General features: G+C 45.9%; 6 protein-coding genes across 6 annotated transcripts in view; 5 read left to right on the top strand and 1 right to left on the bottom strand.

The window, feature by feature from the left end:
* The window catches only part of TREMEDRAFT_74818 (uncharacterized protein), a gene marked incomplete at its 5' end in the record, with an annotated part of 5,150 nt that extends 2,200 nt beyond the window's left edge, over positions 1 to 2,950 (top strand). Inside the window, 2 exons of the mRNA XM_007007914.1 lie at positions 190 to 1,512; positions 1,860 to 2,950. Coding sequence (XP_007007976.1) covers positions 190 to 1,512; positions 1,860 to 2,902 — 2,366 coding nt within the window. The 3' untranslated portion in view covers positions 2,903 to 2,950. The remainder of the gene's footprint in view (positions 1 to 189; positions 1,513 to 1,859) is intronic.
* A 617-nt stretch (positions 2,951 to 3,567) lies between these two features.
* On the top strand, positions 3,568 to 5,951 carry TREMEDRAFT_65734 (uncharacterized protein; the record flags this gene model as incomplete). Its single annotated transcript, XM_007007843.1, has 3 exons — positions 3,568 to 3,899; positions 4,380 to 5,557; positions 5,803 to 5,951. 3 exons carry the CDS (start codon positions 3,568 to 3,570, stop codon positions 5,949 to 5,951), a joined length of 1,659 nt encoding a protein of 552 aa, XP_007007905.1.
* A 253-nt stretch (positions 5,952 to 6,204) lies between these two features.
* Positions 6,205 to 6,880, top strand: TREMEDRAFT_72446 (uncharacterized protein; the record flags this gene model as incomplete). Its single annotated transcript, XM_007007913.1, has 1 exon — positions 6,205 to 6,880. A coding segment is annotated over exon 1 (258 nt), but the record flags the coding sequence as incomplete, so codon positions are not given.
* A 29-nt stretch (positions 6,881 to 6,909) lies between these two features.
* On the top strand, positions 6,910 to 8,031 carry TREMEDRAFT_65733 (uncharacterized protein; the record flags this gene model as incomplete). The annotated part of the gene is made up of 2 exons (XM_007007842.1): positions 6,910 to 7,478; positions 7,599 to 8,031. The coding sequence occupies 2 exons, from the start codon at positions 6,910 to 6,912 to the stop codon at positions 8,029 to 8,031; spliced, it is 1,002 nt and encodes a 333-aa protein (XP_007007904.1).
* Positions 8,032 to 8,927: 896 nt separating this feature from the next.
* Positions 8,928 to 10,263, top strand: TREMEDRAFT_65732 (uncharacterized protein; the record flags this gene model as incomplete). The annotated part of the gene is made up of 4 exons (XM_007007841.1): positions 8,928 to 9,360; positions 9,381 to 9,499; positions 9,544 to 9,607; positions 9,755 to 10,263. 4 exons carry the CDS (start codon positions 8,928 to 8,930, stop codon positions 10,261 to 10,263), a joined length of 1,125 nt encoding a protein of 374 aa, XP_007007903.1.
* A 3,671-nt stretch (positions 10,264 to 13,934) lies between these two features.
* Positions 13,935 to 15,743, bottom strand: TREMEDRAFT_65730 (uncharacterized protein; the record flags this gene model as incomplete). The annotated part of the gene is made up of 4 exons (XM_007007840.1): positions 13,935 to 14,431; positions 14,493 to 14,818; positions 14,931 to 15,295; positions 15,624 to 15,743. The coding sequence occupies 4 exons, from the start codon at positions 15,741 to 15,743 to the stop codon at positions 13,935 to 13,937; spliced, it is 1,308 nt and encodes a 435-aa protein (XP_007007902.1).
* Positions 15,744 to 17,315: the final 1,572 nt, after the last annotated feature.

The raw sequence follows: 17,315 nt of genomic DNA, 5'->3' as shown, positions 1-17,315 counted from the left end.
CCCCCCCCCCCCCCCCCTCCTCTTTCGGATCTCTGTCCGATAGTCATGTTCCCTCGATGTACCTGCTGTACCCATTGTTTCATCAGTCACATGTGTCTCGATCTTGGCTTGCTTTTTTGTTAATGGGTCACTTGGTGCTATGAGCCGGAGGATCCAAACGAGATGGTTCAATATAGACACTTACCCCAGTGTCCAAAAACGGTCACCGAACCCCAACCATCATTGTTGTCAAATGTGGCATGCCGACTGAAGCTTCTGACAAGAAACCCGGTAATCGAGGAAAACGTGATTCCCAACTCATCCTTATGAATTTCTTCTCCCGAGTGACATACAACGACCGTATGTCTCCGCTCGACTTTGACATGTTTAGAAAGATCCAAACTCTTATAGGTGTCACTCCTGATTTCTTCGAACTAGTCCTCATGGTGGACGCCGATACGAAAGTCTATCCCGATTCTCTGAAACATCTTGTCAACGCGATGCATCATGATAATTCCATCATGGGTGTATGTGGTGAAACCCGAATAGCGAACAAACGACAAAGTTGGGTCACTGCTATACAGGTCTACGAATATTTCATTTCACATCATCTTGTCAAAGCTTTCGAATCCGTTTTCGGTGGTGTTACATGTTTACCTGGATGTTTCTCAATGTATCGAATCAAAGCTCGTAAAGATGCCGATGACGATTGGGTACCGATACTTGTGAAACCTGAAATAGTTCGAGAATATTCACAATCTGAAGTTACGACGTTACATCAAAAAAACCTTTTGTTACTTGGAGAAGATCGATTTTTATCAACTATCATGTTGAGAACATTTCCAAAGAGAAAAAACATATTTTTACCTCAAGCGAAATGTCGAACGGTCGCACCTGATACATTTTCAGTTTTATTATCACAAAGAAGAAGATGGATAAATTCAACAGTACACAATCTGATGGAATTAGTCAGAGTACGAAATCTCTGTGGAATATTTTGCTTTTCAATGCAATTCGTCGTATTCATGGATTTAGTTGGAACGGTAGTTTTACCAGTAGCTATTTGTTTAACATTCGCTTTAATAGTAAATTCAATCATTACACCACCAACATCATTTCAAGAAGCTATACCTTTAATGTTATTAGCAGCGGTTTTAGGTTTACCTGCTATTTTGATCTTGATTACAACTAGAAAAGTCATTTACGTAGCTTGGATGATGGCTTATTTGGTAGCTTTACCCATTTGGAATTTCGTTTTACCCATTTATGCTTTTTGGCATTTTGATGATTTTTCATGGGGAGAAACGAGAAGGGTAGAAGGTGAATTGAGAAGGGAAACTACGAATGATAAAACTGCTATTTTCGATGGTACTACTATACCTTTGAGAAGATGGGAAGATTGGGAAAAGAGTAGATTGAGAAAGATGAGAAGAGAAGAAAAGAGAAGGAAAGAAATGGAAAAACAATTTGGTTCAAAAGGTTTTTATCAAACGAATAATGGGAATTCGAATATTGGTCAAGATGGTTTATTAGGTATGTCGATTTTGTCTTCCTCATTCCTCAACTTTGACTTGGATATCACCAACACTTTTACTCGATTTGACTTGAATGTTAGCCACATGTTTTACTCCATTTTACTTTTCTACTCCATTCTGCTTAGACTCCATTCTACTTAGACTCCATTCTACTTAGACTCTATTCTACTCAGACTCCATTATACTCGGACTCTATCTAACTTGGAATCTATCCAACCTGGACTCCATTTTACTTGGACTCAACTACACTCGGATGTAATTCACATGTTTTACTCGACTTTTTCTTGCATGCTATCAACGCTTTTGCTTGATTAATCATATTTGGGAGTGTACTGACGAAATTAGGAACGGGTACAGGGGAAGATTCTTTGAACGCACCAAGAGCGCATTGGATAGATAGTCAATATGGTTCTGGTTCCGATACCAATAGTTTGTTCAGTAGTGATGAAGATGTTTGGGGTGGTGAGATTGGTGGTTATAACGAACATAATCCTGCTTTTCCACCACCGCCGATCTCTTTAGCTCCTGTTCCATCACACGTCACTCCTGATGGGGTATTGGGGGAAGATGAAATGACGGCGATTCTCGATCAAGGGTTTGACGATGGGCCGAGAGGTATGGCCGGGGGTGGGTTGAGTTATCCCCCTTTGGCTTCGTTAGGTGTCAGAGGGTACGCTTCGCCGAGTACTAGTAAACAGTTGGACAAGTATGGAAGATATGATCCGAACGCGGTACGTCAAGATGTGAATGGGAGATATGATCCGATCGCGGTTCGTCAAGGTACCAATGTAAGATATGGTCAAGATACCAACGGAAAATATGGTCAAAACTCCAGTACTCAAGATACCAATGGAAGAAAAGTTCATAATGCCAACCTTGGTGATACGTATGGACGTCACAATATGGATCAACGAGGGTATACCGAGGATAATGGGAATGGACCTGGGTCTGGGTTCGGGGTCGGAACGCAAGTCATGGGTCAGAAGAAGTATCAATTATCAGATAAGGTAGATAGATCGGATCGACGAGTCGAAGGACAAAATGAGAGTGAGAGAAATAGAAGGGAAGAGTTGAATAAACGAGGTGAGGAGAGATATAAAGATAAATCATCACCATCATGGCAAAATATCAACGTTGGTTCTGGTTATAAAGATAAATCATCACCACCATGGCAACATGTCAACGTTGGTTCTGGTGGATGGGAAGGAGAAGAACCTCTTGGGAGTGGAAAAGGTTGGGAAGGAGAACAAGATAGGTTAAATTCAGGAAACAGTATTTCATCTTCTATCGAACCGAACGATTCTAGAGGTCACGTTAAAAGACGGTCAGGTGGGAAAGAAAAGTATGGTCCTTTAGGTCCTTTGGAAGATGGTTGGGGAAGGATATAGAGTAGTTATATGGTGCTGAGATGTATCTTCGTGATGAGGTGACTTCTACTTCTTTTGTGTGTCTACGTGATGGCATGGGGACATCTTTGCCTGGTTATCGTTTCCCCCCTTGACCACTGTAAGTTTCCACTTGACCATTGCAAGTTTGTTTGGGAATGACGCCTTGATCTTGAGTTTGAATCCGGTAGATTCATGACTCTCTTCACTCGTCACTTGATTTCCCAGTGAGTGTACACGTCAGAGTTATACGACCACGTAGCACCTCTTCCGTCTCGAGGAGGTAGCTGTTTGAATGTTTCCATACTCGAGTTCGCTGTTTAGATATTTCATTACTTAGGTTTAAGGTGAAGAAGAACAGTATGACGTCATGACCCAACTTTCTCAGCTTACTCTTCTTGATGTTTCATCTCGTTTCCACGTTTCATCATTGACTGAAATAAGTATAAGTGGGTAAACGTCAATATCAGAAGACCATTCAAGGTACGGGAACGAGCACTTACCTCCTCTACCAAGTGAGGATCCGTAGTGGACCATCCACATCGGAATAATCTCAGTGGAAAACTCCTCCGAATTCCAAGCATAGTGAAGTAATCACCCAAACGAAGAGGGTCAAAGTAGGCCGGACAAAAACGACAAAAGTCGATCATAAGAGTGACTGATGGGTGATGGACCTTACATTCGATCAAGCGGACGTGGGCAGTTCACTCAGACATAGGAAGACCGACCGGATTGAGGGTCTCACACCGGTCGGGGATGGACATTATCGGAGTATTATAGGGAGTGATCACGCACAAGTTCAGAGTATCCTAAGAGGGAGTGATCACCCACCCGGTCAGAGTATTCTAGGGAGTGATCACCCACAAGTTCAGAGTATCCTAAGAGGGAGTGATTACCCACAAGGCTTGTCCTACCTGACGGAAGGAACGGACCTCGCACGAGGGAGATATCGCGGTTGGGGGAGAGTTGGATTAGGGATAGGATTGATCTTGGTTGTTTTGTGAGTTTAAACTTAAACATTCATACACCTTCCTCGCAGAAAGATACATACACCCTTCTCGCAGAAAGATATTTTAGACCTCTTGCTCTCGTTCTGTATCCATTCACCTTCTCCTTTTATTCCCTATCTAAGCTACCGTGCTTGTCCATTGCTTCTCATCTTCGACTTTTGAAATTGTTTTCTCAAGACTACGTTCTTCGTTGGTCCTCGAGCCATCATCGAACCGTATCCATGAACGTTTCGGCGTTCGACCGGTTCATTTCGTTCTGAACACCAATGGTTCCAATTCGCTTTCACTTCATATGAACACCCCGATAGGTCTCGGCACCATTTCTGGAAAAAATCCGAGACCGAGACCGACTGCCAGGATAAATATCTAGGTTGATATCTAATGATTCTTTCCGCCATCCCAAGGAGGAATGGAAGAACATCGTCCATCTCTGACGAATACTTGATGTCCATATTGTGACTGACCATTAGGTTGTCAACCTTTTACTCTCTTCTTTTCTCCACTTCATTAGATACCTCCCTTCATCCTCACTACCCACACCAACGATTCGACCAACAGAACAGAACCGCCTACTTTGCTCAAAAAGGGAATTTCGTCAATACATACTTTGTGAAATACACTTGGGCGTGGACATCCTTCTTCGTCTTGATACATATTCTCACTTCCCCAATCCCTCCTCTCACTTCTCTTACTGTTTCTTCAACGATCGCTACTACCTCTCTTTCCTCTCCTCCTCACGCGCGATCCCCTTTGGCTTCATATGCCACGTCTCCTCAAGTTGTTCGGTCGCCTGGTCTATCAGAAATTTCCACTTCGATCCGAGCTACCTTCACCCGACTGACCCGACTCAGACCTTGGTTCATGGCGACGATCATCTGGGCAAGTTTCACAAGATGGTTCTTTGGTCAATCTCTCTTCGATCGTATCATCGTTTTATCAGGTGGTGAATGTGTTCTGTCCATCCCACCTGACCTCGACTCGTCCAAATTGATACAATCCCTCCAATCTCACAACGTTCATCTTTCCCAATCCCCTCTGTCTGACCCTCTTTCAACATTAAATTCCATGATGGACCCTTCTTCCTCGTCACCGGTACAACTACCGCAATTGGAAAATGGTTTCATTTCTTTACCGCAACAATTTTGCTCACCAGGAGGACATAAACCTCTTTCAAACCTCTTGTCCGAGATGGCACATACAGGAACGATGAGACCGAGATGGAGAAAAGGACACGATATCTCGGGTCATACTTTTCTTTTGATATTGGCCATCATCCTTCTGGTCAAAGAACTTGAACCGACCTGGAAGAGATGGACGCGGAGGGTAAGCAGTCTTTCCCGGCGCAACCAGCTGTTCAGAAAGACGGAAATTGCGTTGATCGATGATTCACAAGGAATGGATTTCGGGAAAGATGTAAAACTTGACGGTGAGGAGGTGGTGATCGCCAGGGAAGTGAACAGTGATGAATCCAAGGAGACAAAGAGGAAAGGACAGAAGGTAAAACGTTCAGGGTTAGGGGGAAAGATGAGGAGTTGGATACATTCGTTTAGTGGGATAGGAGCGACGATATTGGTTGTTCTATGGTTTTGGATGTTGATTATGACCGGAATCTATTTTCATAATCCTCAAGAGAAACTCACTGGACTGGGTAAGTTCTTCCTTCATCTTACATCCTCGATCTTACACCGGTCCCATTGCCTCTGTGCGATCTCTTTCGTCTCATCCAGTCCCTCCTGATAGCTGTCACCCAACTCAATCCCTGCTCTAATGACCATCTCGGAAACCGGTTTGCTCGTCAGCCAGCGTGAGTATGGGCTGCTTCCGCTTCAAGCCGATGGAAGGTCAAACAGACCTCGAGAATCAGGTAAATCGAAACATCATAGCTGATCTCAGTTTGCGGGTTGTTGGCCGGGGGTATTGTCGATCTATTCTCACCTTCCACAGTGACCGATGTCTCACTCTATGACTCCGAAACATCGACAGTGCTTATCGACGAGAACGAGGCTCGACGTGATAGTGTGAGCCTTACCGATCTCGATTAAGGAACTTTACGTTACCCGCTCCAACCCGAAATCTGGGCCTCTCTTCTCACGTCTTCCCCACTCCCTTCCCCATTGCCTTTCTTCTCAACCTATCCACTGCTTCGCCTACCAGTGCTCCCCTCCGTCCAGCTTACTTTTCCCCATGACTGCTTTCCGCGTCGTCTCCTCCCTTCCCGTTTCACTTCCCCCCTCCCCCACCCCCACCCCCAGTCAATCTCTATCGAACTACCAACACGGCCACAACCTCCCCTTTGTCTTTCCCACACCCTCGGCCGACCAGGCGCAAATTTTTCACGGCACTCTCGCTTCCTCCGACCGAAACGGAGATCGTCCAAACCTGTGCAGCCTTTTCTCGATGGGGATACCGACCGAAACGGAGATCGTCCAAACCTGTGCAACCTTTTCTCGATGGGGTCACGGCATAGACGGCTTGCGGTCTCGCGGCGTCGGAGTAGAGAGAGGGAGGAGCGACAGTTCGGCGGAGGAATCTTCCAGATCCGTCCATTCGGGCGTCGCACCAATGGGAGTCTAGAGGGTATATACGAAGACGCGAAAGTCATCCATCTATCAGGAAAGCTGAGATATCGGGACTCGTCTATGAGGGATAGAAATTGACCCCCGCGCGGTCCACTAGAGGTTTTAGACACGAAGAAGAGACAAACCGAGAGACGATGTCGTGGAGCCGATCCCCTGGTCAATGTGAGATCTTCCCACACTTTGAAAAAATCTTCCCACTCCAACCCCGAAATCTTCCGCGCCTCCGTGAGAAGTCTGTGACTTCGAAATACCTCCTTTCAACCGATGGAAGGGCAGGAAGAAGGGTTGATCAGATTGCTGTGTTACAGGGAAACTCAGCAAAACTGCGGGTAATGAATAGGGATGTGGATGATGGCTATATAACGCTCACGGGCATGCATCCGGTCCATCACATTTCCATCTCCAACCAAGAATCTGATGCATGACACTGCGTGAGGCATCTTTTACCCCTCCTGCTCGGACTGAGGATGTCACACCAGAAATATCGTCCCACGGAGATTTTGAACTTAGACCTGTTGAGAACGCTGGGTCTGATGGAGGATCCCCATCCGATGACAGTGTGGAGCCCATGTTGCCTCCATACGAAAAACTAGCACAACAACTAAAAACGGCTGATGAACAATCAGACGGGGACGATGAACAATCAGGCGAGGATGATAGACAATCAATCAAAACGGAGTCCTCGAGTGTGAAATTGCCCTTGTGGGAAGGTGACACGGGAATGGATGGCACAGCCCTGGATGATGAGGCACGATCATCTGCAAGGGACGAGTGTGATCAAGACCCCCCCAGTCCCCTTACTCCATTGTCTGAACTGGAAGCAATTCACCCTGAATTACGCTCCAACCTCTCAATCAGTGACTTACCCCCCCTTTGGACCAGGCCAGATGATGTCAAGCTTACCGACCCTGTGTGTCAAACCAGCCTGAGAACTTACCAGGAGCAAATCACTGCTCTCTTGCAAAGAACTAAGGCTTCACTACTCACAGGGTGTGTTGTAGGAGATACATTGCACCTCCATTACGGTAATGAGTCTGCGGAGGTCACGCCAATCCGCAACACTGAGGCCTACACCCATGCTATCACCAAAAATACAGAACTGATACTTAGATGTCTTGTACAAGGCAACAAGTACGAGCGTGGAAATGAAAAACATAGGAAACAACCTGGGTGGACGGCAAGCAGTAAAGATCTCAGAACTTTTGTTCTCGCTGCAGAGAGAGCTTGTGTGGAACTGACAGAGGGCAAACTTGATGATGCTCAACAACGCAATGCACATGCTAAGCATTGGAAAGTGGTTCGCAAACCATCAGAGACAATTGTCAGTGAAACGGAGCTGTTGGTCTTGAAGTGTGCATTGATTGCGGCCTCATCCAAGCAGTATGAAAAAATAACGTTTGCAACACCTCGAAATGTAAATCTGGATTCAACCAAGACAGATAATGACAACAAGCGAGCCCTGCCACCAGGGTGGACAGCGGTCTCTGACATCCCTGCTCTCAAAGTCATGATCAGGAGGCAGATGTCACGAACTACGTCGTGACACCCCCTAAATCTGTAACGGTACTGGAAACACAATGACTAGGTCGCAGGTTGGGTCGAACTCGATGGAGGTCTCGTAGAAATCTAGGGGCTCTGGTGCTAATGGATCGTGTCTCCTCTGCAATCGATGTAGCCAAAGAATGATATTGAAGAATTAGCAAAGTTGGTACTTTGCTGATTGTACTATATACTGTCTACAGGTGTCCGTGTCCTCCTCTCAGTCCTACTGCAAGCGTCTATGTACATACTCGGACAGGTGAAAAACCGCTTTTGAGCAAACCCAGCGGGGAAATCTCGAAAAGGGAAAACCCGTCCCTACCTACTGCAGCACTGCCTCCAACTCTCGCCGTTCTCTTTCCTAATCTGTCGAACTCGATGGAGTTCTCTTGATTCGTTGTTACTCCGTAACAAGTTTCCCCCCCTGTCTCAAGGATCCCCGCCGAGGATCCTGCAACCTGTAACCAAGTGATTCACATGGATTGTTCTGAGACACCTTTGGTGCGCCCTGACGTCACACCTATGCTAGTGTGACGGTTGCCATGGAACGCGTCACCCGCACGGACCTCCAATGTGATCGACAAGTCTCTTTCCCACCTCTCTCTCTTCTCTCCTCCTCATTCCCTCTTTTTCTCTTGTTCGTCGTTCTTTTTTCTTATCTATCATTATCCATCCATATCCTACTTATCTCTTAGAGTATCCTTCCAACTCTGACCTGCCTGTGAGCATGTCTAAGCGTACTGTAAGCAATTCCTTTCGAATTCGATGTATATCCTCCTATTTCTCACTGGCTGACGAGATTAGTTGTCTCCTTCTACCCCCTCCCGTCGAACTCGAGCATCTACTACGGCAATCCTACCTGACGTGGACCCCTAGCTTCTCATGCGTTAAACGAAAAGAATGAGAAGTACTTCCCAAGCGCCCGTTCTCTCTCAACCTCCATTGGTTGATGCGTCTCGAAGAGCTCTCGACACCATTAAGGATCGATATCAATCCGGTCCTTCTCGCGATCAACAATCGTCCCTCCTCGATGACGAGGTCATCGAGCAATATATCGACTTCGAAGGGGGTGCTGGACCATCTGCTACTGGTGAGAACCCATCTCCCTCCAAGTCCATCGAATCCGAACACGGCACCATCGTTGAGAATCAAAATTCTCCTGGTAATAAGTCCCCTGTGCCACCTTCTGATTATTCAGAGGGACTTGTCGAGGTTCCCCATGAACTCGAAATCATTTTTCACACCCCTCGTCAGGTTCCGGTCAATGATGAACTGGTTAAGGTTCTGGACGCTCGAAAAGACTTGGAAATTGGTGAGATTCCTATAGAATTCTGTGCGTTTCTGACCCGTCAGCTACTCTCTGGGCCAAAATGACCTTCTCCTCTGTTCGTACGGCTCTGAAAGACGAAGCCCTCCATCGTTTTTGCGAGACTGGCGCCATCAATCCTACTGTTAAGTGGTTTAGGAATGCTGTGAGTCGTATCTCTTCCGAATTCCACCGATTTCTAACTGTTAGCTTGATCGTTTGGCCCAAGGTTGGCGACTTCGCAACAAGAATGGTGCTGTTGTCCGTCTCGAGGGTGAGCTTTGCTCCGATTGCCAGTGTTGCCTTGATGGTGGGGAAGATTTTCGTGTGGGTCGTATTGGTCCTCGTGAGTCTTCCTACTCTACTTGTTTGATATTGATGCAATTCAGTTGGTGGTGTTTGTGGAGAGTGCTCTGCGAAGGGAACTTCAAAGTGTTCGGTGAAAACCAACAATCCCGAGTCCAAATTTCGCAAGGTATCTATCTTCTTCCTTCGAACTTGATCGATGTTGATGTAAAGGGTATTACTGTCGGAGCCCAGACTGTCACTTCCAAGGTTACCTTCGTCCTGGAGCACGAACTCTGTGCTGTCTCGACCAGATATCGATCCCTCTCTTCCCAGGATCAATCCTCTTCTCTTACCCAACTCTCCGCTTACATTCATCTTTTCTCCTCCCTCCTCCTTCCTCTTCCCCCAGTACATCTGGGTCTCTACAAGTCTCTCCATCTCATTCCTTCCGATTATACTCCTCCCTCTCCCTCCGAAACCTTGGATCATCTCACCTCCTCTGGTGATCCTACTGGATTGAGTTCCTCTCAGCCAGTCGCCGGTCCCTCCTCTTCTCCCCATACTCCTCTCCCCCGCAATGTCATTCGTATTCCCGCTTCGGCCCGTCGTCCTCGAGCCAATTCTACCGCCTCCAACTTCTAGTGTGTTTATGTTTCTCTATTTGTAGCTATATTTCCTGTGTATGCATTCATTTCCGACCCAGTTTTGTTGATCTTGATCGAATTCTCACTTTCTTCTGGGGTCCCTTTTCCTTTTTTCCAGACATTCACCAAAAACGGCCAACTCCTCTACATTTTCTGGTGGTTCCCAGTCATAGGCCGCATTCCCTGTGTATCCTAACCATTTTACCTTGAATTCTTCCTTTCCTCGTTGAATTCTGCTGTCCACAATCGCTTCCACATGGAATTCCTCCTGGCAGTTTATTACTACAGGTGGTGGAGGTTGTACCTGTCGACCTGGTATCATGTCCCTAGGATATGTTTCCAACAGCGTGACATTGAAGACATTGTGCACTTTCATTGATGAAGGTAGATCCAATTCGAAAGCATTTTTCCCAACCTTCCTTATGATCTTAAAAGGGCCAATGTATTTTGCTTCTAATTTTCGACTGGGTCATTCCGTCGTAAGATACTTTGTACTCAGTAGTACCTGTTCTCCCTCTCTGAATTCTTCTGGAATGCTTTTATGCCTCCTGTTGTAATATTCCCCACTAATCTCATTAGCCATCCTGACCTGTTCTTGAACAGCCGCATGTAATTCTCCCATATCTCTCCATTTCTTCTCCAACTTGTTTGACTTTGATCGAATATCGTGCAAATGGATGTCGTAGTGTGGCACATAGCCGTAACAGGCTTCAAATGGACACAAACCATGACTACTATGTGGAGAGCAGTTATAAGCAAACTCAGCAATCGGTAGAAGCTGATCCCAATTGTCCATGTTGTAGTTCACATACATCCCGAGTAGGATTTCCATCTGTTGATTTACTCGTTCAGTCTGTCCGTCTGTTTGAGGATGATATGCAGTTGAATATAGGTTTTTTATTCCCAGGAATTGACATATTTCCTTCCAAATCTCAGCTGTAAACTGAGTTCCCCTGTCTGATACGATTGTTCGAGGTACTCCATGCTTTGAAAAGATCTCCTTGATGTATATGTCAGCCACCTTGTTTGCTGTTAGTCCGGTTGTACATGGAATAAATCGAGCCATCTTGGTTAGTCGATCAACTATTACTAGAATTGTGTCAAACTCCGTCGATTTCGGTAAAGGTCCTACCATGTCCATGGAGATATCTGTCCACGGAAGTGTGGGTACTGGTAAGGAGACTAGATGTCCGTATGGCTGATGTCGATGAGTCTTATGTCGATTACAGATCTCACATCCTTTTACGTACTTTGCGATATAATCGTCCAAATGTGGCCAGTAATAATCCTGTTTGACTAAGGTGATAGTTTTATCTCTTCCTGGGTGTCCTACTAATATCGAATTGTGTCTTGCTTTCATTACTTCTAATCTTGCTTGTCCCTCTGGTATGACTACCCTGTTTTTGTACAAGAGTAATCCGCTTTGTGTCCATGATACTATTGGTGTCTCGTTGCTAATCTGTGTCTTCTGTGTGTCCTGTGTGCTCTGTGTGTCCTGTGTGCTCTGTGTCTGTGTCATTTGTAGTCCTAGTCGTTGTATGTTTGCTATGTCTTCTGAGTCTTTCAGTCCGTTTTTGATGAGTCCAAATAATGAGTCTTCCCGGATTGCTCCTCTTACTATGTGTCTGGCTTCTGAGTCTATCGAATTCAATCCACTTTGCTTGTATGTTGGTAGCAATTGTAGCCAGTTACCTTTGTTTAGGTCTGGGTCCTTACTACTCCCTTTTCCCGGGTGATAATCCCCTCTTCTAGTTAGAGCATCTGCTCCCCCATTTTTACTACCTGGTCGATAAGTGATCTCTATGTTGAAGTCTCCTAATATTTCCAACCACCTCATTTGTCTTCGATTCAGTTGTCTTTTACTTTGGAAGTATTCCAGGTTCTTGTGATCCGTGATGACTTTTATGACATCACTACTGTTGGCCAAGTATGGTGTCCATGCTACCAAGCAGTCCACAATGGCTAGCAGTTCCTTCTCTCCCACTGTGTAGTTTCATTCGCAGGGTGTCATTGCTCGAGACCAATCGGCAACCGGGTGAAGCTCGGTGGTCCCCTTTATTGATGGGTGAGGGAATCTTTGAGACGCTATCGCGCCTATTGCACAGTCGGATCCATCGGTTTCGATCCAAGTTGGTCGGGTTCTATCAAAATGTCGAAGTACTGGCGCTGTGGTAAATGTTTTCTTTAGATCGTCAAAAGCCTTTTGGCATTCTTGTGTCCAGTTCCAAGCTTGATCTTTCCTGGTCAATCGTGTGAGAGGTCCCACAATATGCAAAAACCCCTTGATAAACCTTCGATAGAAGTTCGCAAAGCCCAAGAACACTTGAGTATCCCGGATTGTCATGGGTTCTCCCCATTCTAGAATAGCTTTCACCTTTTCTTGATCCATTTCGATCCGCTCGTGTCCTATTACATACCCCAGGAACTTTACTTCGTTTGAACTCCACTCACATTTCCTCGGACTGACGACTAAATCGTTTTCAAGTAGTCGATCTAACACCTTTTGGACAACTATTTCATGGTTCTCGATCGTGTCGGAGTATACTGTAATGTCGTCAATATAAACTACTACCCCTTCGTCAAGTAGATCGTGAAACATGTCTTGTAAAAAGTTCTGAAAGGTGGCTGGTGCATTACACAACCCATCCCTTAGTACCGTGCTCTCGAAACTGCCATATCTTGTCCGTAAGGCAGCTTTATGTTCATCTCCTTCCTTTATCCTGACTAACTGGTAGGCTCCTTTTAAATCGAGTTTGGTGAAGATCCTTCCTAATTGAAGCCGATCGAGTAGTGTCGAGATGAGTGGCATTGGGTATGAATCCTTGATGGTTACCTTGTTAAGCGCCCGATAATCCGTTACCACTCGATAGGGAATCACCCCCTTTTTGGGAACCAGGAGTACAGGAGATCCATAAGGTGATTTGCTTCTTCGTAAATGGCCGCTGGCCAAACCGTCATTGATCCATTGCTTTAGGAATGCGTCCCCATGTTTGTCTAGTTGATATATTGGGCCCGGCTTCAGTTCTGCCCCTGGTGTTAACTCGATTTCGTGATCACATTCTCTTCTTGGTGGTAATCTTCTTGCTCTCTCCACCTTGAATAGTTCTAGATACTGGTGCCATTGTGTCGGTATGACTTGTCGTAGTTCCTCCTCGCTCATTTCATCTTCTCCTTTTTCCAATGCTGTTCCTCTTACCAATCCTTCCTCCAATCTTGGATACTTCCAACCATTATCCTGTCCGATTCTATCGAACTCGATCAATCCCTTTCCACAATCGATCCTTGCCCTGAACTGTTTCAAGAAGTCCAATCCCACCAGTACGTCAGGGCCTTTGTATGCCATTACATCCAATCGAGTCGCAATCTTGAGTCCTTCTCCTAGGTCCAATTCGGCTTCTACATACTCAGTCACTAACGTCGCGGTTGTTCCATCGAGGAACCTAATCTTCCGTGGTTCCTGATACTGTCTCTTTGGGTATAGATGGTATAATGGACAGGCCGGCTGTACATACCTTCCGGTAGCCCCGGTATCAATTAACATTCCAAATCGTAGGGTATCTTCTTTTGTCTGTATTTTTATGCATATTATAGCCGAGTCATTACTAAGATCTATTGGTAGTTGAATTTTGTGCGATTCTGTTAGATCCTGGCCGCAAGTGGTTGCATCACCTAGGCCAGGTAGTCGTTTCCCTCTTCTTCAAAGGTCACCGCCATTCCTCGAACCAATGGCCCTTTGGATCCAGTTGGAATTGAGTTCAATCCACTAGGAATTGGTGACCCATGCGGGTTTGGGGATCCTCTAATGTTGTTCCTCGTGTTTCCTCCATTTGGACAGTTATTGGCATAATGTTCTGGGCTCCTACACTTGAGACAGCGTCGGTTCTCCCTTCTCCAAGTCATTTCGTTCTCACTGAGGCGTCCTCCGTCCTCTGTCCAAGTGACCGGAGGGTCATTTGGTAGACCAAGATTCATCATCCCTGGTTTCCCACCTGGTAGTGGTCCTCTACCACCTGAATGCGGGTTTTGTTGCACAGGGTTCGAAAGATTACTATCCAATCGTGTCGAGTTCCATCGTGGGGGGATCCATGTTGTTTCATTTTTACGCCTAGCCGCCCATTGGTTTGCTGCAATCATCGTTTCAGCCATCCGTTGATTCTCCTCGGTTCCTATTACGTGTTGCTTGAAGTAGATCCAATCCGATTTGGTTCGAGGGTCGGTGTTATTCACCACTACCACTTTCAGTAGTTCTTCTTTCAGGCCCTGTATGGCTGATGCGGTTTTTCATCGCATCGGGTACCTTTCCGAGATGAGTTGACCATAATTCGAAGTTTGCAAAGTATTCCGCTGCGGTGTCGGTCTGTCGTAGCTCTTGTAGTTTCCGCATAGCGGTGCCCGCCATGTTGCTGTCCCCAAATTGCGTCCTTAAGTGTTGAATGAATTTATGGTATGTCTCTAGCCATTTCGTCGAATTCCATATACTTGGGTTGGTTATGGCCGGAGTTAAGAGCATTTGAGGGGTACCCCATAGATAACCGTACATGAACAGGATCTTTCTGCGATCGGTGGCGTACTCTGCCCCTTTTGAATTCGAAGTTCATGTGGCATGCCGCAAGGAAATTGTCCAATTTCCTTCGTTCTCCACTGAAAGTAGGTGGGTCCGCACACCTGGTTCTTCCTATTCGTTTGTTGTTGGTAAGTTTTGGCTCCAAACACGGCTTTTTCTCTTCGATTTTGATCGAGCTTGCCCCTTTTGAGGTGAGTAGCTGTTGGTTCTGTCGGTCAGCCTTGATCATAGCCAGTTCTTCCCTTAATGCATTTTGTTCCTTTTGTTGCATCGTCATAATGGCTAGTAATTGTGACAACTGCTGCGATAATTCATTCAGTGGATCTGGGGTAGTGGTGGTAGAAGTGAGATTATGTGAAATAGTACTTCTCGAAGAACTTGTTGGCATTTCTACCTCTGGGACCAGCCCTTGTTCCAACTCCCCTTTTTCCGATATACTCTCCACTTTGACCCAAGGCGCGTAAGGCTGATTCTTCAACTTGTAACGGTACTGGAAACACGATGACTAGGTCGCAGGTTGGGTCGAACTCGATGGAAGTCTCGTAGAAATCTATGTGTCTCTGGTGCTATGTGATGGATCGTGTCTCCTCTGCAATCAATGTAGCCAAAGAATGATGTTGAAGAATCAGCAAAGTTGGTACTTTGCTGATTGCACTATATACTATCTACAAGAGTCCGCGTCCTCCTCTCAGTCCTACTGCAAGCGTCTATGTACATACTTGGACAGGTGAAAAACCGCTTTTGAGCAAACCCAGTGGGGAAATCTCGAAAAGGGAAAACCCGTCCCTACCTACTGCAGCACTGCCTCCAACTCTCGCCGTTCTCTTTCCTAATCCGCCGAACTCGATGGAGTTCTCTCGATTCGTTGTTACTCCGTAACAAAATCCCACCAACAACGACCCTCCTTTGTCCATCAAAACCCCATCATCTCTCGACCTCTTCGGGTACAAGGATCCTAGGACATCTGCGACCACACACGGCGAAGTTAGTCAAGGTTAGATTGGTCAGGGATAGGGAGAAAAGAAGTACGGCGAGGTTAGGCGAAGTTAGATTGACCAGGGATAGAGGAAGCAGAAGTACGGGGAAGTTAGGCGAGGTTTTGAAGGACGGGCGTTTGGTGGTTCGGTGAAGTTGGCCGAAGTGCGTCGAAACGCAGACGGTTTGGATGAACATCTAGGAGGAGTAGATAATATTAGCTGAGAAGATCGCTGAAGAACTTCAGCGATCCTTGATTGTTGTCAGTAGTGAAAAATAGATAGAGATAGCTACACCTACATCGAGATACATCGCCATCAGAGAAACCCCTATACATAACAGCTACGACGAACCTCGTTGAAGTTGCCATCAGTTCGGAGTCTACGCCCTCCTGTTTGGGTGAGACACCAACCCCCGAAGTACGAAGTTAGCCAAGGTTTGTCGACCGTCGGTCTTTGAGAGAGAAGTTTGACGAGAGGCGTGACAGCAGAGGGGATATTGATCCCTGCTTGTCACAGGGTGACTGTTACGATCCGGTAGTCCAGATCCTAACACCCATATCAAAGCACATGTTCTTTACGATGTAATACACCGCAAAGTGTACGCTTCTCAACGACTCCCACCTTCTTTCCGTTGTCTCAATGTTCTTCGTGCAATGTACAACGTATTGTACGCATCACGACGAGAAGGTACCCCCCCAAAATGGACTCAGAAAAGGATATACACCCCTTGTACTTCTTTCATAGTTCCTTTTCTTCAGAGATCAAGTATCATATGTTTCTACCTTTACTGACCAAGTCTTCCAATACTGACCTAGACTTCAAGCTTGTCTTCAACATTGGCCCCAAGCCCATCTTCGTTCACACCTTGGGTCTGAATATAGTTATCATACACCCTTTTGTCATCATCATCTTAGACTCTCTCATTGTCAGTAAGTCATCTCGTCCTGCGTATCAGAGTTCCTCTCTCGCTCCCTTATTGACTTTGCCGTCAATGTCACGAATATGCGACTGATGACAATGAAGCCGCAATGGCGTGTCTCAAACAGTCTTATAGGCAACAGTAAGTTAGAGTAGAGGAGCTAGAATCAAAGATGACAATTGATCAGAGAGACAGAGAAACAAACAGAGAGCTAGAACCACTATTTATAGACAAAAACCTCAAAACTGAACCTAAAACTCCTTCCTCTCCTCCCCTACCTCCAGGGGGGGAACCCTGAGGAAACCCTGTATCAAAAACAGCATTTCAAACGACTTTACAGAAGGCTCTGTATCATCCTGGAAGCCCCTTGAAGCCCCCTAGAAGAGATCTCATCATAAAAGGTTGAAAAGTCATGAAACACCAGACAAACAAAGGATCCATGGGAAGTGAAACTCTTGGCTGAGCTCTGACTTTTCAGGGGGTTCAGAGGGTGTTTCTTAAGCGCCCACATCATGCAGATTTTGACCCAAAAATACCTGGTTCAGTCCTGCCAGTTCGGTAGAGGTTTGAGAGGTTTGAATATAGGCTAG

Source organism: Tremella mesenterica (assembly GCF_000271645.1).
Source record: "Tremella mesenterica DSM 1558 unplaced genomic scaffold TREMEscaffold_16, whole genome shotgun sequence".
NCBI lineage: Eukaryota > Fungi > Basidiomycota > Tremellomycetes > Tremellales > Tremellaceae > Tremella > Tremella mesenterica.
The sequence above is the reverse complement of the archived record's forward strand: the minus strand, read 5'-3'. Positions and strand labels throughout refer to the sequence as shown.